The sequence below is a fragment of the Trifolium pratense genome, linkage group LG3 (genome assembly GCF_020283565.1).
Source record: "Trifolium pratense cultivar HEN17-A07 linkage group LG3, ARS_RC_1.1, whole genome shotgun sequence".
Lineage (NCBI taxonomy): Eukaryota > Viridiplantae > Streptophyta > Magnoliopsida > Fabales > Fabaceae > Trifolium > Trifolium pratense.
In genome coordinates, this window is record NC_060061.1 from 18679070 (window position 1) to 18706596 (window position 27527).

The 27527-nt window shown below is 32.3% G+C and overlaps 2 protein-coding genes, 1 long non-coding RNA gene and 1 pseudogene across 3 annotated transcripts; 1 reads left to right on the forward strand and 3 right to left on the reverse strand.

Moving 5' to 3' along the window:
- The first annotated feature begins 6222 nt into the window (after positions 1–6222).
- LOC123918519 (probable histone H2B.1) lies at positions 6223–6918 on the forward strand. Its single transcript, XM_045970597.1, has one exon. The coding sequence runs from the start codon at positions 6302–6304 to the stop codon at positions 6749–6751; it is 450 nt and encodes a 149-aa protein (XP_045826553.1). The 5' UTR covers positions 6223–6301; the 3' UTR covers positions 6752–6918.
- Positions 6919–8054: 1136 nt separating this feature from the next.
- LOC123918516 (hydroquinone glucosyltransferase-like) lies at positions 8055–10079 on the reverse strand. The gene has a single exon (XM_045970591.1). It carries the CDS (start codon positions 10041–10043, stop codon positions 8598–8600), a length of 1446 nt encoding a protein of 481 aa, XP_045826547.1. The 5' UTR covers positions 10044–10079; the 3' UTR covers positions 8055–8597.
- Positions 10080–13878: 3799 nt separating this feature from the next.
- Positions 13879–16995, reverse strand: LOC123918533 (annotated as a pseudogene).
- Positions 16996–22476: 5481 nt separating this feature from the next.
- Positions 22477–24477, reverse strand: LOC123918539. The gene is made up of 3 exons (XR_006812838.1): positions 24378–24477; positions 23092–23936; positions 22477–22677 (listed from the first exon to the last, which is right to left on the reverse strand). It is a non-coding gene; the product is annotated as an uncharacterized LOC123918539 (long non-coding RNA).
- Between the last annotated feature and the right edge of the window lie 3050 nt (positions 24478–27527).

Here is a 27527-nt window from a genome sequence, read left to right on the forward strand (position 1 = left end):
TCTGCTACATTCTACATATTATCTCACATGTGTGGTCAGGTGTAACATCAGCTTCTTGATAACACCGAAAAATACACTATTTATTTAATAAAATTAGTTTAGTATTTTACTATTTCTTTGCATTTTTCGTATTATTATTATTATTATGTATTTCAGAAATATCCAAAAGCTATCAAATAATTTATAAGTTATAAAATAAATGCTAATAAAAAATTAGATTGGATCAGAAAGTGAAAAGGGAGGTGAAGGCCGCACAAGTGCAGCCCAAATGAGCCACACAAGTGCAGCCCAAAACAAAGCTACAAAGTAGTAGCCCAATTCACCAATATATGGCGCCCTTCATGATGCCACCACATGTTTTTATTTAATTATTTGTAGGCACTTATTAAAAAACACATGGCGCACGCCATGCTCTATGTTGGCCGCCATGTGCCTATTAAATAGGGCATGTGGCGATCACCACCTCTTCCAAAGCGCACACCACTATGTTTCAGTTCTGAATCCTTCGGTGCAAGCATATATCTCAGCTCAACGGATCACCGGATTTTGAGGAAAAAAATATTTGTTTCTCAGCTATAAATAGATAGATGGTCCTTCATTAGATTTTTTTACACGCTTAATTTTAGAATTTAAGAGCAGATAGCAAAATTTATTTTCTTTATGTAATCAATTCAGTTTAGCAAGCAAACTTTGTTTCCGGTTCCAGTTCATTGAATTCAATTGCAGTTTCCATTTAATGTTCTTACTGTTGTTTTATTTATTTATTTTATTTATTTGCTTTTATTTCGTTTCATTGTTTTTCAGTTCTTGTTTGATTATAATTTCCATATTCCAGTACCTATTGTTGCTTATATTTATTTCGATGGTTTGTTATTTAATTATTATGTCTTTATTTATAACTATGTCTAGCTAATTTAGTAAGACTGAGATGTGAAATAGGAAGCAGATTTGGATTCGGTAGTTAATTTGTATACTCAATTTTTAAACTAGTTTTCTGTATCAGTTTTTAATAATTAAATTAAAGATTTTGCACGAGAGTGAAAATTAACTAAGGTATAAATTAATAGCGCGGCAGTGTGAAATTTATACCGGATAGTAAAAACTAAACATTAATTTTAAACACCGCGACAACTCTTTAAAGTTAATTAAATTATATTGATTTTCAAAAGGTATTTTATAAACAATGAGTGAGCGACAGCAAAGTATGGTTTTATATAGTATAGTACAAGTCAACAGCGCGACAGTTTGAGACTTGTGTTTTTAAATCAATATAGTTTTGTGAAAACTGAATCTTTTATTAATACAAATTAATTATTGAAATCGATAATCTTTTATAACTACACGATATATCTGTGCACTTGCAGTAATATCGACAACACTTCTAGAATTTGTAACAAAGGTTTCTTAAGATCATCGATCCCAACTACAGCCTTACTACATATGTGAAACAAACACAAAATAAGGATAGCCATTACACCAGATCCAAATTCTTCCCATTACACAAGAGTCAAACACCTGGACCACCCCATTTGCCCCTGTACACACACATAACTTGTACCCGGTGTAATATCTTCTTGAATTTGCAATAATGGTTTCTTAAGATCATCGATACCATTCGTGACTATTTTTTCATCTTGAGACGAACACTTAATTTGTCCTGCAAAAAATTCAAAGAACATAGTTTAGAAAACAAAATTCTAATTCCTCGTTATTTTTTAAGATTAACAACTTAACAAACCTTTAAAACAACTCATTGTAGTTCAATAATAGCAAAACCTTAGCGAACACAAAAACCAACACAAAAACACACAATATATATATACACAGTACAGACCAAATCTAAAATTTCAATGGAATCGATAATCTTACGAAACATTTGAGTTTCACAAACCTATTCAATATGTTTTTGGTTTGCTTACATTTGTAGGAACATGCTATGTATTGCACTGTAGTACATTTGTACTCTTTTTTATTTATTCAAAGTACATTTGTACTCTTGTTCACAATATTGTAGTACATATTTGTACTATACCTCACATTTGTACTCCACCTCTTCACATTTCTGAATTTTGATTTTTGATTTTTTGGTTATAAATATAGTTTTTTTTTTACGAGGTTGGCAATGAGGATCGAACCTATGACCTCGTGCATATTACCTAAATTACTTACCACTAGACCAAACCTATAGTGGCTTAAATTAATATAGTGATGAAGATGATGAAGAAAGAAAAAAATGTTGGGTGGTATTGACTTGGGACCTGAGAATATGTTCCTCCTTAAGGTCTCATGTTCGATTTTTATGATGTCAATTTGGATGAGTTAATTTGACTTCTTTAAAAAAGAAGATGAAGTCTATGTTTGATATCACGGTGGAGACGCCAAAATTACGGTGATCCAGCGTGATTTCAATAAGCTATACTCTGTAGCTTTTGAAAACATGTGATGTAATAAATTTGTTGAACCTCTGAACAATATGTGTTTTTTTCAATCCACACAACCAACACATAAGCAAGCCATACGGAGAAAATCATTTTTTCACTTTTAACACAATTAATTATTAAGCCATATCAAATGCTAAGTGACATCCTTACCAAAAAAAAAATGGTAAGGGATCCTCAAATTTGTGGGTAATATACCTTTGTCTCCGTAATCAATTTTTCGAAGAGGCATCATCAAATTTAAATGTAATTTATACTACGTTTGGAGGAGAAATTTATACTACATGTAGTATACCTCTGTATGGGTTGGATTCATATGTAATTAATTCATTTGGAGAAATTTCTATTTTTTTAGATAAACTAAAAATCTTTGATGTGATTAGTAGTATAAAATATAAACAAAGGATTTTAAAAGACTTTTTTTTGTGGAAAAAGAATCTTGTGGTATTCAATCAAAATTTTTATAAAATATAAACAAATTTTGTGGTATTCAATTAAGACAATTAAGATTTTATTTTAGGGCAACGAAATCAGTGGGTATTCAATTGAGATTTCTTATGACTTTTAAAATGTCTCTAGGTATTCAAAAGTCTACCGATTTTGATGAATTTTTTTGTGAAATGGATTTTGAAGACTTTTTTGTTGAAAATATAAATACTTTTGTCATCCAACAATCCCACTCAAACCCTCAAAGACTTTTCTTTTCTTCCATAGACTTTTTTCTGTCGGCAAAATTGGAGTTCACCTTCTTTCTTTTACAACCTCCTATACTTTTCAATCGTCTTGTATACCAGTTTAAAATCGTTCATCATATACATCCATACGCAAGAATAAACAACCAAACTATATGGTTCATTTCAATCTGTGTTTGTGAAAAATTTCTGTAACATAATTTGCAACTTTTTGCAACCAAAAGAATAAACGATTCTTAAGATAATTTGATACAAATTTCTCATAGAAAAGAAAAGTCTTCGTTGTTTTTTTCATTGTATATTAATTCGTTGATTCTGGTATACAACCTTCTTTTTGCAATTTTATCATCGTTTTTTTTTTTTTTATGATTCATAGTTTTTTTTTTCCTTTTTTGTTTTGTTTGATTCATTGATTTTTTTAAGGAATAATTCATTTTCATTGATTATTAATTATTGATTGATTCATTATTTAGAAGAAATTTGTATCGAATTTATTGAGTCATTAAAATCTTAAAAGTCTATATAGTACCTCGAAATCTCAAAAGTCTGTGTTATAAAATCTCACGAATTCTTGTGTTAAGAATCTTGATTGTAAAAATCTTTTAAAAAAGTCTCACAAAATCAATACAATCTCACAAAGTTTTTTAAAATCATCAATTTTTTTTGTTGTCAAAATAGTCTTTTGAAATCTCAATCCAATACACTTATACACCCCTAAAGAACGAAGATAATTGTTGTGGCAACTGGCAAGCAAGGTTGAGCAGAGTAATCAATGAAGAAGATTGTTTCTATATTTTTTAATTATTTTTTTATTGTTATTATTTTATTAATTACAATTCTTTGATTGGATGCGCTCAAGAATGATGTGTTAAAAGAGACCATGCAAAAATTTCTCTATCCTAGCAATTATCATGGCAAATAAAAATTATTAATTTTAGATTGGGATCGAGTATATTAATTTTTTTAACTTTGATCTTTTATCTTTTATTTGTAACACTTTGATCTTTTATCTTTTTTATTTGTAACACTTTAATCCTTTTTTTATAACAATTTGGTCTTTGTCTTATTTATTTATGAAAAATAAAAGACATAGGTGTTACAAAAAAATAAATAAAGACCAAAGTGTTACAAAAAAATAAAATAAAAGATATGCAATGTAATTTTGCCTTATTTTTAACTTATCAACATCGAACAGTAAGTGACCCGTAAAAGCCATCAATTTTTTTAATTCTTTTTTAATGTGAATGAGAGTTGATATATTCTTAATTCTTGATATAGTAGACGTAAAGTCTAATCTTTTCTTTTGAAATTCTCATGTTAGTTACTTGTTTTAAGAATTTAGAAATGGATATAAATGAATCTAGATATGAGTGTCAAATAATAATCATAATTATATTGTTAATGTTATGTAGGCTAGGAAAGAGAAAAAAAATTGATATGTGTGGTGTATGTGGGTAAGAGTGGGAATGAGATTAGAAATGTGAGTGAGGTGGAGAGATGGAGAGGTGTGAGAGTAAGAAATGTGAGTAAGAAATAGATCTTAGAAAAGTCTTTATAAATAGCAACCTTGAAATCCTTAAACCCACTTGGGTTGGTGCATTGATATTGGCTTGGGACCTGGGAGTGTGCTCCTCTTGAGGTCTGAGGTTCGATTCTCTCTGGCGCCAATTTGGGTGGGCTAATTTAGCTTCTTCAAAAAAAAAACCTTGAAATCCTTAAAACTAGCTTTCATCTCAATGACTCAATTATATTTAATCAAAGGAACGTGAGAATATGAAATATAAGAGCATCCACAATTGAGCTCCCCATTTTTTGGTATCTAATTGGACCTCACATGTAGACATCATTCATTTTTTTTTTTAATAATAGTACCTAATAAGAACTCAATTCCTCCAACCAACATCTATTAAAAAATTCTAAATGGATCCCACCAATACACATTTAACCAATAACTATACATCTTTATAAACATGTCCCATCAAAAGAATATAGGTATCAATGCTTATTTGAGAACTAGTACTTATTAGGTACTCATTTGTTTCTTCAAAAATGTACTCATTTGTATTTTGCTCCAATGGGGTACTATTAGGTACCAATTCTTAAGAAATAGATACCCACCATTGGAGATGGTCTAAGAATTAAGAACTTATACCAATATGTCGATTCTCAAACTGAAATGTCGTACACAAGACATTACTATCATCGTCCCTTATTATAACATGTCCTTTGACAAAACACGCATATCAAAAAAGTTGATTGTAATATTAAATTGATTAATAAATTATACTGATTTTTCATATTTACCCTTATAATAATTTTCCTATAATAATTAATAAAGTATCAACTTACAAAACCAATGCAACTAATCACAAAAAATTTTAAGGCAGTAAAAACCAAAAAAAAGTACAATCAAGTAACTCAGCCACCAATTTCATCAATCAACACTTCTTTCAAAAAGTTTACCGATGCTCACAAATTTTAGTAAAAAATGGTGTAAAAAATTATTCACTTAAGTTTTAAATATAATCCTCCATTTTAATATAAATTTCAAATATAATATATACTGTATAATACAAGATTAATTTGTTTTCCAAATAATAAAATAAAATAAAGGAGAATGTTAATTTGTGCCCTTAAGGGCACATGTTAAGAAGATAAATATGGAAAAAAATTTATTGTACTTGTGGTGTATTCAATTATTTAAACATTAAATTCTTTATATCATTAAATGCTATATTTCTATTTTTAGGTAGCTTAACATGTGCCCTTAGGGCACAAGTTAACATTACCCTAAAATAAAATATCCTAGTGCATAATGAAGTGGTGTGGCACCCCTTGAGCGCGAAACGAAAATGAAAAGCAAATTTTGAGTAACGTATCCCAACCGTCCTTGAAGAGAGTATCTCAACGGGCAAGACAACCGCCAACTCATCAATCCACATGAAAAATCGGAGAAATCTACCCGTTTCTTTCCCGAAAAAATATTTAACAAATCTGGAAATTCCACGTCACCGATCCGCGTGAACTCTCAACAGCCAATCAGAACATAAAAACGCTTTTATATATAATTGACTTCAATCCAATAACACTTCACAACCATCTCAATTCTCAATTCTCAATTCCCACAGTTCCAAACCCTAACATTTTCCAAATTCCCAAAACTTCGATTCAATGGCACCAAAGGGAGAGAAGAAGCCAGCGGAGAAGAAACCCGCAGAGGAGAAGAAGTCCACCGTAGCAGAGAAGGCTCCGGCTGAGAAGAAGCCAAAGGCAGGAAAGAAGCTGCCAAAGGACGGTGGTTCAGCGGCAGCAGGAGAGAAGAAGAAGAAGAGAAACAAGAAGAGCGTAGAAACATACAAGATCTACATCTTCAAAGTTCTGAAGCAAGTTCACCCTGACATTGGTATCTCAAGCAAAGCAATGGGTATAATGAACAGTTTCATAAATGATATATTCGAGAAACTCGCACAAGAATCATCAAGACTTGCAAGGTACAACAAGAAGCCAACAATCACTTCTAGGGAAATTCAAACTGCTGTTAGACTTGTCCTTCCCGGTGAATTGGCTAAGCATGCTGTTTCTGAGGGTACCAAAGCTGTTACTAAATTCACAAGTTCTTAGACTGGAGATGATTTTGTGGGTTTTATTGGGTGACTATTTCTGTTTAGGCGCTATTTAGGGTTTTTAATTTTTAGTTTTAAACTTTTCTTAGTTGTAATGAATTAATGAGATCTTGTTGATCTGTTTGTGTATGAAAATGGTTGAATTAATGATATTTGATTTCAAAATTTCTTGTATGGTGCAATTACCTTATATCTTGTTGATCTTTTTTGTGTGTGAAAATTGTTGAAGGTATTTTGTGTCGTGTACTTATTTAAATTTTTAGAAAAGTATGATCACCAATTCCATCTTGGAATCTTTGGTTTAATTATTGTTCTAATGAAATGGAAAGTTCAAATTAATTGATTAATTGATATGCTAAATTGCTTTGTTTGGTGATGCTAAATAGGAAGATGACAGTAAATACAAAGTGAACTTGATTTTAAGCTTGAGCTAACAGGTATTCAAGACATTATAAATCATGCCTTTAGAGTAAATTTTGAAGGGTTTGTGTCACGGATCTGTTAGGTTTTGGGCTCCTGTATTAGTAGGTTTGGTATGTTTTACAGTGATGTTTTGCTGCACATTGCAGAAACATTGTTGACTTGGTGATTTAGTCTAATTTGTTAATAGGTTTTGCTTATTAAAATCTAATTCAAGAGTTAATGATGAAGCATTTGTTAAGAGATTTAACTTTTGTGGGATCAATTATGCTTCTTGTTATGATACTGTTAGGAACTTTTGAAGCTCTGAAATGAGATTTGTTGGGACTGGAGTTGGAGAGGGATGCTCTTTTGCGTCATATTTGATTAAAGCGAAGTAACACTCTTGCACAGTGAGAACAAGATTGAGTAAGCTTATGCACCACCGAACTCCACAGTCTCCTTTTGTAATGAGTAAGCTGAATTAAATTAGAAAATCTTTTTTGTTTTGAATCAAAGTCTTTTCTTGTTTAATTACTATTATTTAGTTATTGATCTAATAAAATGGAAAGTTCAAATTAATTGATACGTATGTTATACTTACATGTATAGGTGGTCTTTAATAGCCGAGAGATTGCTAGGGAGAAAAAAGAATCACAGGGATACTCAGCAAAAAATCATTTGAGCAGAGGAATTAACCCTGCAACTTGCAGACTCTCATTCAAGAACCAACTGCTTCCACCACAATATCCTTTGCTATGACTGAGCTAAACAATGCTCTCCACCAGCTTCTGCAACAGGTATTCAATAAATACAATAGTGAAGTGAAATGAAATTTGTTAAGATTGGAGGGAGTTTTTTATAAGGTAATGAAATTCAATACTTTTTAAAGGGAGGGGATCATTTCGCACCAGGTGTCATTAGTTTGACGCCAAATCATCACGCGAGCCTCTAGTGGGGACCTCATGTGAATGCTTCCGCAAATCTTCCTCGCACTGTTGTGCATGTTTATCTCCTTTAATGTCTTTATTATGTGAGATTTATAATTTCCAAGATCTTTATAACCCACATAACCCATCAACAAATTGATCCATTCTCAATTCAATCAATTAAACCAACAAATTCAACCCGGTTTTTACAACATCATTCTTTGCAAATTACCCTTTCTAGTTCTACAATGACCTTAATATTGCCAAGTTAATTTTGTTCCAAACGAGTCCATGTCAATAAGAGGATACTTGTCAATGTTCCTTGCAAAAATATCTCACCTTCTCCAAGTGATAGTTTGTAATTTCTAATAACTAAAATACTCAAAATAATGATAGAAAATTATATATTAAAATGTACCACAGGATACTAAACTTGATTTGTTTATTCATCGAAGAGTTAAATCTAAACCAAGCTAAGAAAAACAGATCACATGCATATGCAGAGAAGATATGAAGTTAACTTTCATTACAACCGGCCAGATTGGTCCATTTTGTGACCAACTGAGACAAAGTAGTTATGGAAAATCCATCTACTTTCATTGCAGCAGCAGCAGCATCTTGTAGGACTTTCATCCTTTCACGAATCTCAAGTCCTTCATCCTCTACCATTAACCTCTTCAACACATTGACAATTTCACCCTTTTCCACAACACCACTCACATTATCAATCTTTGGCCTTATGGCAATTTTAAACCCCTCAGCTAGAATGGCTGCATTCATTCTCTGCTCAGCAAAGAGTGGCCAAGCTATTATTGGCAAACCATTCGCAACACACTCAAGTGTAGAAAACCAACCACAATGTGTAACAAATCCACCTATAGCTTTGTGACTAAGAATTTCAACTTGTGGTGCCCAATTTGAAACCAAAAATCCTTGCCTTTTTGTTCTTTCTAAGAACCCTTTTGGTAAAAAACTCAAAGGGTCTTGTTTAGAATTAGAAACAGCAAAATAATTAGCACTAGCTATATCATTGGGTTCTCTCACAACCCAAAGAAACTTTTGGCAACTCAATTCTAATCCTAATGCTAACTCATTCATTTGGTTTTGAGAAATTGTTCCTCCACTACCAAATGAAACAAAGACAACAGAACTTTTTTTTTGTTCATCTAACCATGATAAACATTCTGATCCATTTTGAGTATTGTCACAATTTTGTTGCATAATTGGTCCAACCATATAAACAGGAGGGTGAGAACCATTGATGCTTCCTTCAACCTGGACTTTAACAGCTTCTGGTTCCAATTCTACAAAGCTATTGACTATTATACCGTTGCAAAGATTTATCCCTTTCGAACGGACAATAAAATGGTTGTAAGATTCACTTGTCCTATCTTGGAATGAAGATGGAAGATCAGTTCCTTGAATAGGTACACAACCTGGGATCTGAATTGGTTCTTGCAAGTCTCTAAATTCACAAGAAATTGTTTCATTTAGAATTGTTGAGTGAAAACAAAGTGATAACACTGTGGCTGATGAAGGAAAAAATGTATAAGATAAAATGTTGAGTTTCTTGGCAAATGAGAAGACTTCATAAGCAAAATAATCAGCTACTATAGCAACTAATTTTGATGTTTTTGCTGTTTTTGGCGTTGAAGTTATTGAGTTCAATGCATCAATGATAGATGGCATAGATTGAGACACTGAAAGAGGTAGTTTGAGTGTAGGGACAGTTTCTGGTGGCAAGTTGATTGGAGGAAGAACAATGGTATCTATGTTGAGAGATGAAAGAGAAAGAATGATGGATTTTGAAGCATTGGAAAGTGAATCTAGTACTGGAATGATTAAGGTTATATGAAACTTGTTAGGGTGAAGATTAATGAGTTTCTTGATGAACCCTGAAATTGCTATTTGGTGGCTTACAATAGGAACTGAAACTACTGCAATGTGTGTTTTTCTCTCCATGGAAATTTGATTAGTTTAGAGTTACTGTGTTAGTGTTATGTTGTTAATGGAAGATTGATTTGGTTAATTAAATAAGACAAGAACAACAAACGGCTAGATCTGAAACTGTGTAGATGATAATATTAAAAATTAGTGAGTACTAATCGATGTTATAAGTCTTTGTACTTTATTATCAAATTATTTAATATTTCAACTTTCAAGAATGTAAAAAATAAAAAAAAAGGAATGTAAAACAATTGTCTAATTTGCTTGTTATTATTATTATTATTATTATTATTATTATTATTATTATTATTATTATATAAGAATATACTACATGTAATTGCAATTTGGTGATGCAATTACATGGTAATTTCAGGTTAGTCATTATGTGTAAATTTAAGCAAGTTTGGAATTGAAGAAAATAGCTAGAACTATGAAAGAAGTGTTTCCTACTAATTAGGTAACAAGCTTACTTGATTAAATATGAGTATACTTCTCATAGTTGCTGAATTACTACCTCACATATAAACTATTTTCACTTTCATCAAATACTAAACTCTTATTAGCAATTTAGCATCTTTTGTTCAACGATGGATTCAATTGTAAATATGTGCAGCATGCCATTCAATTGTTGTTCCAACACTTATGTGATCGATGTCTCAATTCAAAATCTTATTTTTCTTTCCTTCTCATAGCCACTACCAAGTGTTTTGCCAATTTTCACTACAAAACTCTCTTAATTAGTTTATTATTTTTTAATGAAAATAGATTAAAATTAAGAGAGAGATAAAGAATGAGCGAGATAAACTTAAATATAAATAAAACTATTGTGTTGTGTTATTTCTTGTAAAACTTATTAAATGAATAAAGGGGTTTTCTAACTTAGACCCTAGTTAGGTCTAAGTTAGCAAGGTGCACCTTTTCAATTGAACCAAAATACCCATTCTTTTTAATTAATGGCTTAACTACATATTTGGTCCCTTACGTTTATTTTAGGTTTCAATTTGGTCCCTTACGTTTAAAAAGTATCAATTTGGTCCCTTACGTTTATTTTGAGTTTCAAGTTAGTCCTTTCCGTCAATTTTGTCACTAACACCGTTTGAACAGTACACGTGTCAGTGTGTCCAAGTGCCACGTGTCAGTCCACATGTGCAAATTGACTGCCACATGTGACAAAATTGACGGAAAGGACCAACTTGAAACCTAAAATAAACGTAAGGGACCAAATTGATACTTTTTAAACGTAAGGGACCAAATTGAAACCTAAAATAAACGTAAGGGACCAAATGTGTAGTTAAGCCTTAATTAATTAACCAAAATACCCATTAATAGACGCGGATCCAGTGTCGCGCGCGTACCGAAGGACCATGGTTACAGACCGTTGATTTCCATCAGACAGCCAAGATCTGATCTCATCAAGACTGTCTGATCAATCCGACAGCCCAGATCATCCTGATCCATCAGATTCCAGCGCGTGCGCCACACTGGATTACACCCTGGAGAGAGAAAAATTTGCTTTTTAAAAGTAGGACACGTGTCACACAATGGTTGGCTGGACGTGATTTTTGTTCATTTAATACTTTGAACTTAATTATTTCGTTGTAAATTAATTTTTTTTTTTTTTTTTATACCAAAATTCATAATTTTTTTTCTACAAATAGAGACTTGGTTCGTTTGATTTGGACACCGAAAAAAAATGCAATTTTTCACTACCTTAATCTCATTTTTTGTCTACTAAATACGTTACTTGTGTGTTGTAATTTAACACGCACCACTCAATCAACTCACTGAAACCATTATACCAGGAAAATAGTAGATAATATTCTGGAACTTTTGGTATATTTTATGAAATTTTTGGAGACCTGAAACTATTTTTAGTTAATTAAATGAGATAAAACGGTAATTAAAAACTAATGTTTGCTTCTGAAACCATTTTACTGGTAGAATGGTTGCACATAGTTGTATTCTGAAACCATTTTACTGGTAGAATGGTTTCAATGAGTAATTTATTAATTGTGTTTGCTTCTGAAACCATTTATCTGGTACAATGGTTTCAGAGAGTTGTAATATGAAACCATTTTGCTGGTAGAATGGTTTCAGTAAGTTGATTATTAGTTATTTGCTTCTGAAACCATTTAGCTTGTAGAATGGTTGCACATAGTTGTACTCTGAAACTATTTTACTGGTAGAATGGTTTCAGTGAGTAATTTATTAATTGTGTTTGCTTCTGAAACCATTTAGCTGGTAGAATGGTTTCAGAGATTTGTACTCTGAAACCATTTTCCTGGTAGAATGGTTTCAGTGAGTTGATGTAAGGTAGTGAAAAATGAGATTAAGGTAGTGAAAAATTGAGTTTTTTTTCTGTGTCCAAATCAAACGAACCAAGTCTCTATTTGTAGAGAAAAAAAATTATGAATTTTGGTATAAAAAAAAAATAAAAAATTAATTTACAACGAAATAATTGAGTTCAAAGTATTAAATGGAAAAAAATCACGCCCAGCAAATCAGACAGCGACACGTGTCCTGCTTTTAAAAAGTAGATTCTTCTCTCTCCAGGGTGTAATCCAGTGTGGTGCACGCGCTGGAATCTGATGGATTCGGATGATATGGGCTGTCTGATTGATCAGACAGTCTTGATGAAATCAGATCTTGGCTGTTTGATGGAAATCAACGGCCTGTAACCATGGTCCTGCGGTACGCCCGCGACACTGGATCCTCGTCCATTGATGGTAATTTGGTTAATTAATTAAAAAGAATGGGTATTGTGGTCCAACTGAAAAGGTGCACTTTGCTAATTTAGACCCAACTAGCCCCATGAATAAATTATCAATAACAAATATTTATCCAATTTTTTATGGATAAATGACAAATAATTGTCCCATGAATATTTTTTAATAAAAAAAATTAGAAATTTGATTAGGGATATTTACAAACCATGCTAAGACTCTTGCGCGTCTCTGACATCTCGAAGGAACAATGCTGGATGTCGCCCTGATTTACCCTCCTTCTTAAGTAAAGCAAAAAGCTTCTCCTCGGCTTCATGGATGTCATCCTCAAGTTTAGTGTCGTCGCCCATCAGAAGGCCTAATGTGATTGAATTGTCTTAGATTGCGATTTTAGTTTTTAACTCAGCAAGCTAAATGGCATAGTGCAATAGATCATTGGTTTATCTTTCAGGTGTAAAAATACCAACTATAATTTGCTGCTTGATTTGGTCACAAGGAAAAACTTGCCTATTTGATGTGCAGACATCTTTATATTATTCCACAACTAGCTGTTGTGATTCAGCCATAATGCATGGTCACATCAGTACAGCAACCCGACCTGCCAGTTTTCGGTCCTCCTTTTTACATATATCCACTAGAATATCTTCCAAAGAATGAAAAATATGCAGGCGATGCTGCACTATGTCCGACAGTCCCACGTCATTCCAACAGGCAACAGGTCCAACTTAACTCGCAACTATAAAGAAGACATGTCAGTTGTATTCATCTGCTGCAGAACACAGAGGGAAGGTTTGATGTGCATGTTGCACTTGAAGCTGTGTACGCTTCAACAGACAGCCCCTACAAATTCGGCTAGTAAATGGCGAGCCTTTGTTGGAGCTTGTACTCGCCACAAACTAACTGTTTACCAAAACTGTTTTTAATACTTCAAGTTCAAGATTTCAGATTTTCTTTGCGACCTCCACTCTATCAATCAAGATGATCGATCCTTATTCACACATATTTTATTAGACTCAATATCTCACCCATCCAAACTATATACAAAAATCGAAGACAATGTTTATTCTTAAAACAATAACATAAAATACTACTACTATTACTTACTCGTTGCGAGTTTAACTAATTAGCTCAATCGAACATTTATTTATACTTTTATACAAAATTCATTGAAGCAACATGAAAACATGACTAGTGTGTAGTGTAATAATAAAGACCAACATAAAAATTTATGTCTGTATAGCTTCAGATTATAAGCTTTTCCAACAAAAGTCAAGCTTATTGCATGAGTAGACAGTTGACAGTTAACCCCCCCATCTATACAAATGATCTGTCCTGTAATAAAAGAGGCTGCAGGTAAGCAGAGGAATGCCACCAACGAAGACACCTCTTCTGGTTCTCCGATACGTCCAAGAGGGGTTCTTGTAATGAAACCATTAAGAAGCTTTTCATCTTGTATGAACTGCAGGAATGAAATAATGTCATGATGATGCTCTCAGCTCAGATAAACAAATTAACAAAGATATAATATAACACTTGAATAACTATAGAAAATTACTGGTTCAGCAAGAGGGGTTCTAATTGGGCCAGGTGCCACACAATTAGTCCTTATGTTGTCTTTAGCCCACTCACATGCCAAATTTTTTGTCAGTTGATTTATTGCTCCTGCATTGTCATTAATTAACATTTACATTGTCAATTAGTTCACTAAGAAAATAAATTAGTGTGTCAATCTTACTAAATTAAAACTATGAAATGATTACCTTTTGCTGCACTATATATAGTTCCTACATTTAGTGATGCTACACCACCAATGGAGGATATGAAAACAATGCTTGCAGAATCTGAAGCTTTTAGGAGTGGATGTGCAAGCTGGCTTATGTGAAATGCAGATTCAAGATTTGTATTAATCAGAAATGAAAAATCTTCCTCTGTAAAATCTAGTGTCTGTTTTTGTATGTTTGTTCCCACGTTGTTCACCTAAATTCCATACATAAATAAATGTAAGCCTAATCATGTAACAAATAAATTGCAATCTATGAAGCATATAAACACGAACACCAGGCATGACACTGATACGTCAACATCGGTAACAATTTTAAACAATGAATTTATTGAATGTAATTACATGTGTCAATGTCGTGACACAATTCAAATCTGAGGTGTTAGTGATATAGAGATTGCAATCCTATAAAAAGGTAAGTAAAATAAATTCAATTTCATGTAAGTTGTATTAATTGCTTTGCTCACAAGGATATTGAGTTTGCCATTGAATTCAGAAGAGACTTTAGTTATGAGCTCCTGTCTTTGTGCACGAGATGTCATATCACAGACTGAACCAGTAACTTTGTATCCTTTTGTGGCCCATTGATGTAAGCATTCATTGAGTTGAGCTTCGTTTCTAGCACAAGTGTGTATAGTGGCCCCTAGCCAGGGGCGGATCCACCCTATAATGAGGGTGTGCACTTGCACCCACTGGATTTGTAAAAACTCCATGTATAAGGATAATTTTTCACATGTTGACCACCCTCATATTTTTACTTTGCACCTCTCATGTCTCTCACGTCATTTGAGATTGACCAATAGCCACCATTTGTTCTCTTACAAAATGCCCCACTACATTGCTTTTCTTTACATATATAATATTTTATTCGGTTATTGTTATAAGCAAAAAATCAATTTTTAGGTCATTCAAAAATTAACCTGTCTAGTCTATATTATAAGTCATATACATCAATTTTCTAATAAACTTAAGGGTGCGTTTGATTTGTGAAACAACAAAAACTAGATAGAATAACACAAGACAGAACAAGATAACATAGGACAGGACAAAACTGTACCGGAGAGATATAGGGCAATAATATTTTTATATTCGAAAATAAAAGAAGTATTTTCGTATTTTTTATAGTTGTACTGTGGACAAAAAGTTGTCATACATGTCCTAAAAGTGAGTTTTATATTGCCATCACAAATGAAATGACATAACATTACAATGTTTTCTTTACATGTCTTAAAATAAAATAAAATACTCCCTCCGTCCCAAAATATAAGGGAAAATTGGTCAACTAAAGTTGATGTATCTAGTCCAAATTTTTAACCAAATACATTAACTTTCTTTGACCAATTTTCCCTTATATTTTGGGACAGAGTAGTATATCTATAAGTAACAAAATTTTAAGTTTTCTTTCTCAACCTTTAACCTATCTTTCTAAAAAAAAATTAAAATTCCAAAATCATTGCCTTTTAAAACACCAAAGAATCTTGTGTACAACTTATTTTAACAACGAGGATCAAATTTATTGACGAAAAACATTTAGAGACCATTATTTGAATAAATTATTTAGAAGGACTAATGACAAAATATGATATATAAAAGTGAATCAACATTTTGTCAAAAAAAGAAAAAGTGAATCAACATTAGTCTAATAGCAGTGACAATTTTTATAGACAAATATATTTTCATATACTAAAATGTGCCATTTTTTGTGAGAAATAAAATAAAAAATGTGTAGAGCAAAAAAGTTTGCATCCACTGACTCAAAGTCTTGGATCCGCCACTGCCCCTAGCTCTGCTAATTGCTCCACAATATCATATCTAGTAAAGTTTATATCACAGACAAAAAGTGAGAAAGATCATAGATACAAAAAGTGGCCCCTAGCCCTTGATCTTTAAAAAAAAAAGGACGAAATTCCCGATAACTTGCATAAGGGGGTACGTCTCTTATCTCTTGAATCAATTTATAGTTGGTCAATTTATAGTTCGTATTTTTATTGGAAGACCTTCATATTTAATTGTTTCAAATGATACTATTGGTTGTTTGACTTGTTTTGCACAAATTTTTCCAAACAAGCATTATGTTTTGGGTGAATTCTACTATTGACCATAAAATTAGCTATGAGTAAGTTTTGATTAATTAGTTATGATCAATTAACTACAAAGTTTTGGTAGCTAGCTAAAAGATCAATTAATTTGAAACAAGAGAAATTAAGCAGAAGAATGGTGACACACATAATATGCAACAAGAATAAGAGAAGGGAGATGAGTAGAAAATAAGAACCCGATTCCTTTTGATCCACCAGTGACTAGAGCTGTCATACCCTTCAAAGACCACTTACTGCTCCTGCTACTTGTGTTTCCCTCACCCATTTTCTCCTTAATTCTTGCTGCAATTAACAATTAATTAACCTTTATAAATAGCCAATACATCTTCTGCACCCAAGGGAGGGATATGTGGGGAGGGAAATGTTGACCACATAACATGTAAAAATGAGTGGATCTATTTGGTGTAAATTTTCCTCAAAATACATAAAAACAAATTATGTTAAACAAAGTGTTCTGGAATTCTAGTTAAACATACTAATAAAAAGAAATAAATGACAAAATTAATGATAAGAGATGATAGTTTTTTTTTATATCTTTAAAATATTGAATACACAATTTACATATTTATATTCTTAACTAGTGTATCGCAACACTGCTTAATATTTTTCTTATTTTTTACCAAAATTATTGCGTGTGCATCTTTTATAGAAACACTCATTACATCATCAAATCAAATACCCTATAAATTTGAAAAATGTTTTTTTTTTGACAAAAATTTGAAACACTCATTACATCATCAATTATTACCCTATAAGACTACCCACAATGGTTTCAACACCAAAAAATATTCAACACCCACTTTTTCACTCCACATCATTTTCTCTTTCTTCCACCTAATCATTCAACACACATTCAACTTTTACCCTCTCCAATGGTTTTTATATTCAACACCATACCCCACCACTTTCTCTACCCCACCACTTTCTATTTCATATTCTTATTTAAATTTTAATTTTTGTTTTTATGATTAAATAACATTATAATTATCGATTAAAATTAAATTAAAATAATACACTTAACAAAATTTATTTAAATATTTTTTTTTATTTTCTTAATTTAAAATGCAATACATCATACAAATAACGTAATTAATACGATACAAATTAACTTAAAATGCAATACAATACACAAGTTACATAATTAATACGATGCAAACAAACTTAAAATACGAAACAACACACAAATACGAAACTCATCTTTAATCCTGAAACATTCCAAATTTTGTCCATATGTGCTTCACTAGATCTGCTTGCAATTCGTGATGAGCTTTTTTGAGGATGTTGATTGAAAAATTGATTTGAATTTTGATAATTGTTGGGATTTTGATAATTATTGGGGTTTTGATAATTGTTGGAGTTTTGATAATTGTTGGGATTTTGAGAATTGTTGGGATTTTGAGAATTGTTGGGATAATTAGAAGAATTGTTGGGATCCATTTCACTAAAAAAAATATTAAAACTTCAAAAGAAAGACTAATTAGAAGGTTAATAATAGATTAAGATAGTGTAAAATTTGGTTTTTTTTTCTGTGTCCAAATGAAATGAACCAAGTCTCTATTTGTAGAGAAAAAAAAATCACGAATTTTGGTATAAAAATTAAAAATTAATTTTCAACGAAATAATTGAGTTCAAAGGATAAAAATCATAAAAATCCACCGGACCAATCACAAGCAGCCACGTGGCCTGCTTTATCCAAAGGAGCTTTCTCTCTCTGCGTCCACTGACGGCCACTCTCCTTTGTCGGCGCGTGTGCCACACGCGCCTGGAATGGCAAATGAAAACGCGCCAGCTGGCCCCCCGCGTCAGTTTCAACTGAGTTGAAAATTTTCAACACCTCTTTCATCCACCTAGGATTCAACAATGAGCTCCAATGGTTTCAACTTGTATATTGCTGTTGAATATACATTCAACACTACCATTGTGGGTAGTCTAAGTTTGAATAAGTTTGAAAGTTGATTACATCATCAATCACCTTAAAATAGTTTGAAAAATGTTAACAATTCATTACATCAGCAATCATTTCAAACAGTAGTGTATAGCTAGTTTTGCCACGGCATCTAAATACATGCATCATAATTATGATGCAAATTTTCAACCGAGTGCAAGTTTTAGTGGAAGATAGTCTTGAATCTTGATAGTATTACATAATTCGATTGAGAGGTAAATAAAATCTAACTAGTAATTATACTATTTGGGATTCGATTTTTTTTTTGTGATAACCCTCCAATTCTTAAAAGAAGAAAACTTCGATTATTTAAAGTTCGATCGTAAAGTAAGTAAAATTTGACAAAAAAATTTCTCACTAGAAAAATTAGGATTCGACTTAAACCGCTTGATTGCTTGTTTAACATTTAAACCAGAGCATTGCTATTATTGTAAGAAAATAATGAATTAGTAATCATTTTCTTTTAACAATTCAAAGAAATCACCATCAATTGTTTCCAAAAGGAAAATTCTTAGCAAATACTAGTATGATATTTATTTTCTTTATTCAAAATCAACTTGTCCTTTACTACTTTTTGCCAACAAGATATTTATGCATTGAATAAATCACATTAAGCTAAGTTTTTTTTTTTTATGAGAACTTAGCTTTTTTTTTTATACCAAATTATGAGAAATTAGCTTATACTACTTAGTTTTTTCCATAAAAATCGGGGCCGGACCAAACATAAAGCAGCCCAAACCTTAGTTTTAGGCCTCACAAAAAATCAAATTGCTTTTAAAGCCCATAAGACCTCAAAATAAAAGATGTTTTCTCTCCCCACCCCTCGTGATTCTTTTATACCCCCAATATTTCAATTTTATCATTGCAAAAAACTTCGGTTCGCAGAAACCGAATTTTTTCTAGTGCAATTTCAAAGTAGATTTCGGTTTTTATAAACCGAAATTTGTTTTTAAGGCAAAAAAAAAAAATTTTGGTTTCTACAAACCGAAGTTTTTTGCAAGGGCAACATTGAAAATTCAGGGGTATAAAAGAATCACGGAGGGTTGGAAGAGAAAACATCAAAATAAAATTGTGTATTGTATATATAGGCCTCGCGTCACGAAATATCAACTTTATTTCGTAGCACAGTTGGTAAGGAGGCACAATAATTTCACTTATATTTTAACAATATTATTATATACAAAAATTTCAAATATTTTATTTTAAATAAATTTCTACCACAATATAATGACAAACTTATACATCGAATAAAAGTCGATGGCTCGTTTGTGTTTATACTATAAAGAACCTAAATAAATACTGTAATATATATATAAAATAATAAAATAAATGCAAAAACAAGATGACCCGAAACACAGCTTAGTGGACATTCACAAGTTGCAAGCGGCGCCGCCGAGGCAGCATTACGTAGCCCTAGTTTACAAAAACCCTTATTTGTAGCGCCTCTGTCTGTCTTTCTCTATATAAACCCCACCATACATTACATACTTTCTCATCACACATACTTACACACACATTCTTCGTCTTTTAATATTTTTAGATCTAGTATTACTTTTCATTCAATCTCTCTTATTTTCTTTGCCACTCAAATTCTTTGTATGCTTCTTTGTTATTTATCTATGTGTTATAATTTTTTCTTTCTAATGATGCAAAATTCCATCCGCATGCGACACACATATTGGGTATGACGGCCATCTTTTGCACAAATCAACTATAAGTTTTTAAGCACCATTTTTGTTTGTGCTTTTAAGCTGCTTTTACAAAGAGGTTTATGTGATATCTTTTCATTAACCTCTATGAAATCAAAAGCGTACATTTTTTTTGTTGACTATTTTTCACTATTTTTCATGTTTATGAAAGAATATACTACGTTGTTAGCTTTTTCTATTTAGAAGTCAAAGCATTTGAAAATTACCCAGAAAAGCATATTCTATAATCTTTATGGAGCACTTTTTATTTTTCTATAATTGGTAAAAAAAAACTCGTTTTGTTTTCACTTTACCGAAAATTTTGTGTCCTGTCTGGATGGGGAGTCCACTCCACTTTTTGGATAAATGCGTTTCAGATTCGTCATATTTATGGCTTTAAACAGATTTGTTTTCTTTGCCAATTTTAACAGATCTTGGATTTTTGGAAAATTTTGTGTCCTGTCTGGTAGGTCAATATTTTTATATGAAACAATCATATTTAAATTTATTATACGTAATATATTTCATGTATAGTACTCCTGTAAATTGGAAAATGATTGTGACGGATAAATTAGGTACTACTGTAATTTTTTTTATAGTAATTAATAAATAATTTAGACATTAGAAAACATGTAGTATTTACATTTTTTTGACGAAATGTAGTATTTACATGTTATTGAACTTTTGTTTGTAGTATTTACATGTAGTATTTTCACACTTTAGAACAATATATGAATCAAAATATATATTTTTATCTTGTAGTTTTTATTATTTTTCATAGTTTTTATTATGTGTCAATGTAATTAAAATTATATTAACAGTCATACTAAACAGTATTATGGACTTGATTGATAAAATATTACAAAGAACATGGTGGTTAAAATTATATTAACTGTCATATTAAACAGTATTGTAGACTTTATTGATAAAATATTACAAAAAAACATGGTATGCTTGTCCTTAGTGAACTTTCAAAGTTTGAATTACAATGTAACAAAGACTTAATTAACATAATAATATATCTCAATTCTATACACCCATGTGATTAGTTTGTAAGGCATCTACCACAAGTTTAGAGTTGCTTTCAAACACAATATTGTACCACCCACAAGTTTAGTGAATTGTCTCCAATAAGGCCATGGCTTCACCTTGCCGATAACTATGGTTCAGACATAATTTTAATTTTATTACCATCTCCAATCTTCCACCTACACCCATTAACAAGAACATCACGTGACACAAAATCTTCAGTCTTAGGTATCGTTTGGCCTGACTTTTTTCCTCTTATTTAGTGCTTATGCAAACATCTTATGCAATTTTTATATATTATTATAATTTTGTCAAGGTAGTTTATGATAAAACAGCTTATAAAATTACAATTTTCAAACCCACTTGGGGTTGGTCGAGTGGTGTTGGATTGGGCCCTTGGAGTATGCTCCTCTCAAGGTCTCAGGTTCGATTCCCACTGGTGCCAATTTCGGTGGGCTAAGTCCATACAGAGCAAAAAAAACTCTGGCTTTAAATGGGGCCCCGCAAGTGGGCGGTGGGATTGGTCCCCTTGAATTAGTCGGTAGGGATGACAACGGGCGCCCATGGGTGCGGGTTTGACACTTACCAAACCCACACCCAAAATCATCACCCAAACCCAAAGGTTGTTCGGGTGACAAAACAACACCCACGCCCACACCCATTGGGTTCGGGTTTTTTCCACCCAAACCCAAACCCGCGGCACATTTGAAAATAATTTGCAAATTTAAGAAATTAAATTTCAACCTAGACTTTGAATTAAATTACAACTAAAATTAAGGTCTTTCAAGGAAATTCAAACATAGACTTTCAAGAAATTACAACATAGACATTCAAGAAATTAAATTACAACTAAAATTTAAGGTCTTCCAAGGAAATTGAGGGAGACTATGGGGGTAATTAGGTAATTATAAAATATTTCGGGTGGGTGTATGGGTTTCGGGTGTGGGTTTGACTGATACCAAACCCACACCCATATTATCGGGTGTCACCCGAACCCAAACCCAAACCCAAACCCAGTCAAATCGGGTTTCGCCCGTTGACTTGGGTTTGGGTTCGGGTGGGTGTCTCGGGTTTGGGTTTTTTTGCCATCCCTATTAGTCGGTCCTAAGGCCGGATACCAAGTTTTCAAAAAAAAAAAAAAAAAATTACAATTTTCACTAATATGAACTTATAAAATAACATAAAACTTAATTTATATTGCATAAGCTATTTGCATAAGCTCAAAAAAAGCAAGCCAATAGGACCCTTAGTATATTCTAGCCACCAAAGTATTGACACAAAATTCCAAGCTTGTTTAGCAATCATGAAAATTGCTTTTTAGGCCCCCCTATAATACATCCAGGCCCCCCATCTTGACCAATTTGCCCTTAAAATCATTTTGGTTCCTGCAATACGAAACAACATTAATTTGGTTCGTAACTACCAAAATGGTGAAACACTACAAAAAACGTGCTTAATTGTGGGGTTTTCAAGCTATTTTGCGGGGGTTCTAAGCCATATTTGGGGGTTTTAAGCAACTGTTGGTATCTTGTATTCAAACTGGCGCTAATTTGGAGGAGGTTTAAAACCCCCGTAAAACATGCAAAATATGTAAAAAAAATTAAAAGCCATAATACCAATTAGTAACAGACCCGTGCGATAACCCGTGCTATCGCACGGGTCGAACGGTAACGCGACATTAGTTGATATATGTATAACAGTTCTAACTTAGGTGAAGATTTATGTATAATAGTTCTAACATAGCATGAATGTAAAGATGTTGAATAAAGAAGTTACTATATATAGAATAAAAGTCAGACCTTGCAATGTTGCAAACAGGATTGGAGATATCATTTGCTAGTTCTGGCACGAACAATATTCACATGCATAATAAGTGAATACTTTGAAAGGCATAAAGATAAATATAAGCATGATAAGTGAATACTTTGAAAGGCAGAACACAAATATATAGCAATTTGTTGAAATGCACCTGAGATACCGGTCGGTACACTACAAAATTCAAATCAAGCACTTGTTCAGTGTATATGGATATCGATAGCTAACAACATTTAAACTCCAATACTACCTTTATCTAATACAATAGGCTAAAAAACTAAGCAAGAATACCAAGATATCAGCACCTATCATAGAAAGATGCATGCTGCAAAAAACACAAGAACCTCCAATACAACTAATATTAATGCAGGTCATCACAGAAAAAATCAAAATTCCAAAAAGTAAAATTCATTTAATTCATTTGATAAGCTAGTTTCACTTGTGGGACAATCTGCACCTCCTGAAGTTATGCAGAAACTAACATATCTTGTCATAATGCATTCTAAAATTCTAAAATTCTAAGTCTGTAACCTTAATTTATGAATGATATGATATAACTTATCTCAATCACATAACAGTCCTGGTCATTTTCATGCCAGCCTCTTCTTCAACTTCGTCCATGTGTTGAGGCTCGTGTTCAGACTCATGTTGAGCTTCATCCACTTGTTCATGCTCGTGTTCAAGCTCATGTTGAGCCTCTGAAGTTGAAGGAGCTTGTTTCCCCTTACCGCGTTTTGGGATACCAGCTTATACCGCACGCTCTCTACATGCTGAGCTGTGTGCTAAACTTTGCTTTCCCAACCTTTGTCTCCTAACTTTATCTGACATTCTTAAAACAACAAAATAATCCTATAAGAACAATGCACATAATCTCCATGAAAAAATACATATAGTTTTTAATCAGAGAAAACTCAGAGCACCACTACAATGCGTAATCTGGTTTTTTGCAAATCGTGGTAAGCCTGTCTTCCATAAGAAAACCAAATAAGATAAAATCAACAATATTCAATCATAAACATCATAACAGCATCACAAAAAATTCAGAAAAAATAACAACATCATTGAGTATCAACCAACCCAAATTAAATAAAAAAAACCTATACTATACCCTAAATACTCAAATCAGAATCACGAATTCATTCCCCAAAAACCCTAAATCCCCAAATTAATTTCAATCAAAACCCTAAACAGTTTGTGACAACGAACATTGAGAAATTAGAGAATCAAAACCCCAAATTCATGACAGTGAGAAATTAGAGAGAAATCTTACATGAAGATTCGGAGTTTTCAGAGTTTACGATCCAAAAATTCCTTTTGTTACTGAGATTAGAGAACGAGAAGATGAATGCTAGCTAATTGATGGAATTGTCGAGTGGGCAATAGTTAATATGCATAAGCCTTTTCTTATCTATGGTGCATAAGTCATTCACAGTCATCAGATGATTTTACACATGTAATAATCATAATTAAAGAACTTTATATTTTTGCTTGCTCAATTTCGGCCACATTTTAAATGCGATTCGATCACCGATTTCGAAAATTAATACCGCAAACATTCATAAAATCGAACGACGATCAAAACGGTATAAAGAACGTCGAGTTTCGTTGATTATTGAGGGAGAACGAACCGGGTCGACGAACCGGGTCGTCGTGACCCATTTCTACAGAAAATGGGTGAGGAAGATGATGAACAGTGACGCGTGTCCACGCCCACTCTTCGTTTTTATATCGTCTTAAAAATTTAAATTTATTTCACAATTTTTATTAAGGGTTAAATATATTTTTGGAGAACAACTCTTTGAAACCATTCCACAGCAAAAATGGTTTCATACCGTTATACACTGAAACCATTAGTCTAGTTAAATGGTTTCATGGCGTTATACACCGAAACCATTATTATAGTTAAATGGGTTTATATGAGCATTAGTGTCAAGATGTTATACACTGAAACCATTAGTCTTGTTAATTGGTTTCAAGATGTTATACACTGAAACCATTTGTCTAGTTAAATGGTTTGATACTGTTATACACTGAAACCATTATTTTAGTTAAATGGTTTTATATGAGCATTAGTGTCAAGATGTTATACATTGAAACCATTAGTCCTTTTAATTGGTTTCAAGATGTTATACACTGAAACCATTTGTCTAGTTAAATGGTTTCATACTGTTATACACTGAAACCATTATTCTAGTTAAATGGTTTCATAGCGTTATACACTGAAACCATTATTTTAGTTAAATGGTTTCATATGGGCATTAGTGCCAAGATGTTATACATTGAAACCATTGTTATTAAGTAAAACATCACATAACCATTTTACAAAACCATGCTACATAAAGCAAAAAATCATATAAAGCAATTAAGGTTAGTTTAGTTGAAATTTTTTTGGATAGTATGCATGAGATATTGGATTCGATCATTTCTTTATTGTAAAGAAAAATCGATATATATATATATATATATATATATATATATATATATATATATATATATATATATATATATATATATATATATATAGGTTTTCTAACTTAGACCCTAGTTAGGTCTAAGTTAGCAAGGTGCACCTTTTCAATTGGACCAAAATACCCATTAATAGACGCGGATCCAGTGTCGCGCGCGTACCGAAGGACCATGGTTACAGACCGTTGATTTCCATCAGACAGCCAATATCTGATCTCATCAAGACTGTCTGATCAATCCGACAGCCCAGATCATCCTGATCCATCAGATTCCAGCGCGTGCGCCACACTGGATTACACCCTGGAGAGAGAAAAATTTGCTTTTTAAAAGTAGGACACGTTTCACACAATGGTTGGCTGGACGTGATTTTTGTTCATTTAATACTTTGAACTCAATTATTTCGTTGTAAATTAAATTTTTTTTTTTTTTATACCAAAATTCATAATTTTTTTTTCTACAAATAGAGACTTGGTTCGTTTGATTTGGACACCGAAAAAAAAATGCAATTTTTCACTACCTTAATCTCATTTTTTGTCTACTAAATACGTTACTTGTGTGTTGTAATTTAACACGCACCACTCAACCAACTCACTGAAACCATTATACCAGGAAAATAGTAGATAATATTCTGGAACTTTTGGTATATTTTATGAAATTTTTGGAGACCTGAAATTTTTTTGTAGTTAATTAAATGAGATAAAACGGTAATTAAAAACTAATGTTTGCTTCTGAAACCATTTTACTGGTAGAATGGTTGCACATAGTTGTATTCTGAAACCATTTTACTGGTAGAATGGTTTCAATGAGTAATTTATTAATTGTGTTTGCTTCTGAAACCATTTATCTGTGACAATGGTTTCAGAGAGTTGTAATCTGAAACCATTTTGCTGGTAGAATGGTTTCAGTAAGTTGATTATTAGTTATTTGCTTCTGAAACCATTTAGCTTGTAGAATGGTTGCACATAGTTGTACTCTGAAACTATTTTACTGGTAGAATGGTTTCAGTGAGTAATTTATTAATTGTGTTTGCTTCTGAAACCATTTATCTGGTACAATGGTTTCAGAGAGTTGTAATCTGAAACCATTTTCCTGGTAGAATGGTTTCAGTGAGTTGATGTAAGGTAGTGAAAAATAAGATTAAGGTAGTGAAAAATTGGGTTTTTTTTTCTGTGTCCAAATCAAACGAACCAAGTCTCTATTTGTAGAGGAAAAAAAATTATGAATTTTGGTATAAAAAAAAATAAAAAATTAATTTACAACGAAATAATTGAGTTCAAAGTATTAAATGGAAAAAAATCACGCCCAGCTAATCAGACAGCGACACGTGTCCTGCTTTTAAAAAGTAGATTCTTCTCTCCAGGGTGTAATCCAGTGTGGTGCACGCGCTGGAATCTGATGGATTCGGATGATCTGGGATGTCTGATTGATCAGACAGTCTTGATGAGATCAGATCTTGGCTGTCTGATGGAAATCAACGGCCTGTAACCATGGTCCTGCGGTACGCGCGCGACACTGGATCCGCGTCCATTGATGGTAATTTGGTTAATTAATTAAAAAGAATGGGTATTTTGGTCCAACTGAAAAGGTGCACTTTGCTAATTTAGACCCAACTGGGTCTAAGTTAGCAGCCCCCATATATATATATGTAATTAATGTATGAAATTTTATTTATATTGTGATTATGATTGATAAAACTTAAAATTAAATTGTATGTTTGACAAGTATGCTTTATATATACATGAACCATTCGTTATTATGTTGGGCTTCGAGGGGGTGTATGACGAAAATTAATTAAAAATGGATTTTTATAATATATACTTCAAAGGAACAAAAATTATTATTTAATTGGAAACGGGGGGGCGCTAGAAATTTGGGGGGGGTGCGCTAGAAGTTTGGAGGAGGGAAAAAAATTGGGGGCGCGCTAGAAATCTAGGGGAGGAAAAAAAATTGGGGG

Bases quoted from the DNA above. Each gene is read 5' to 3' on its own strand.
- LOC123918516 (XM_045970591.1), bottom strand. From the start codon at position 10,043: ATGGAGAGAAAAACACACATTGCAGTAGTTTCAGTTCCTATTGTAAGC.
- LOC123918519 (XM_045970597.1), top strand. From the start codon at position 6,302: ATGGCACCAAAGGGAGAGAAGAAGCCAGCGGAGAAGAAACCCGCAGAG.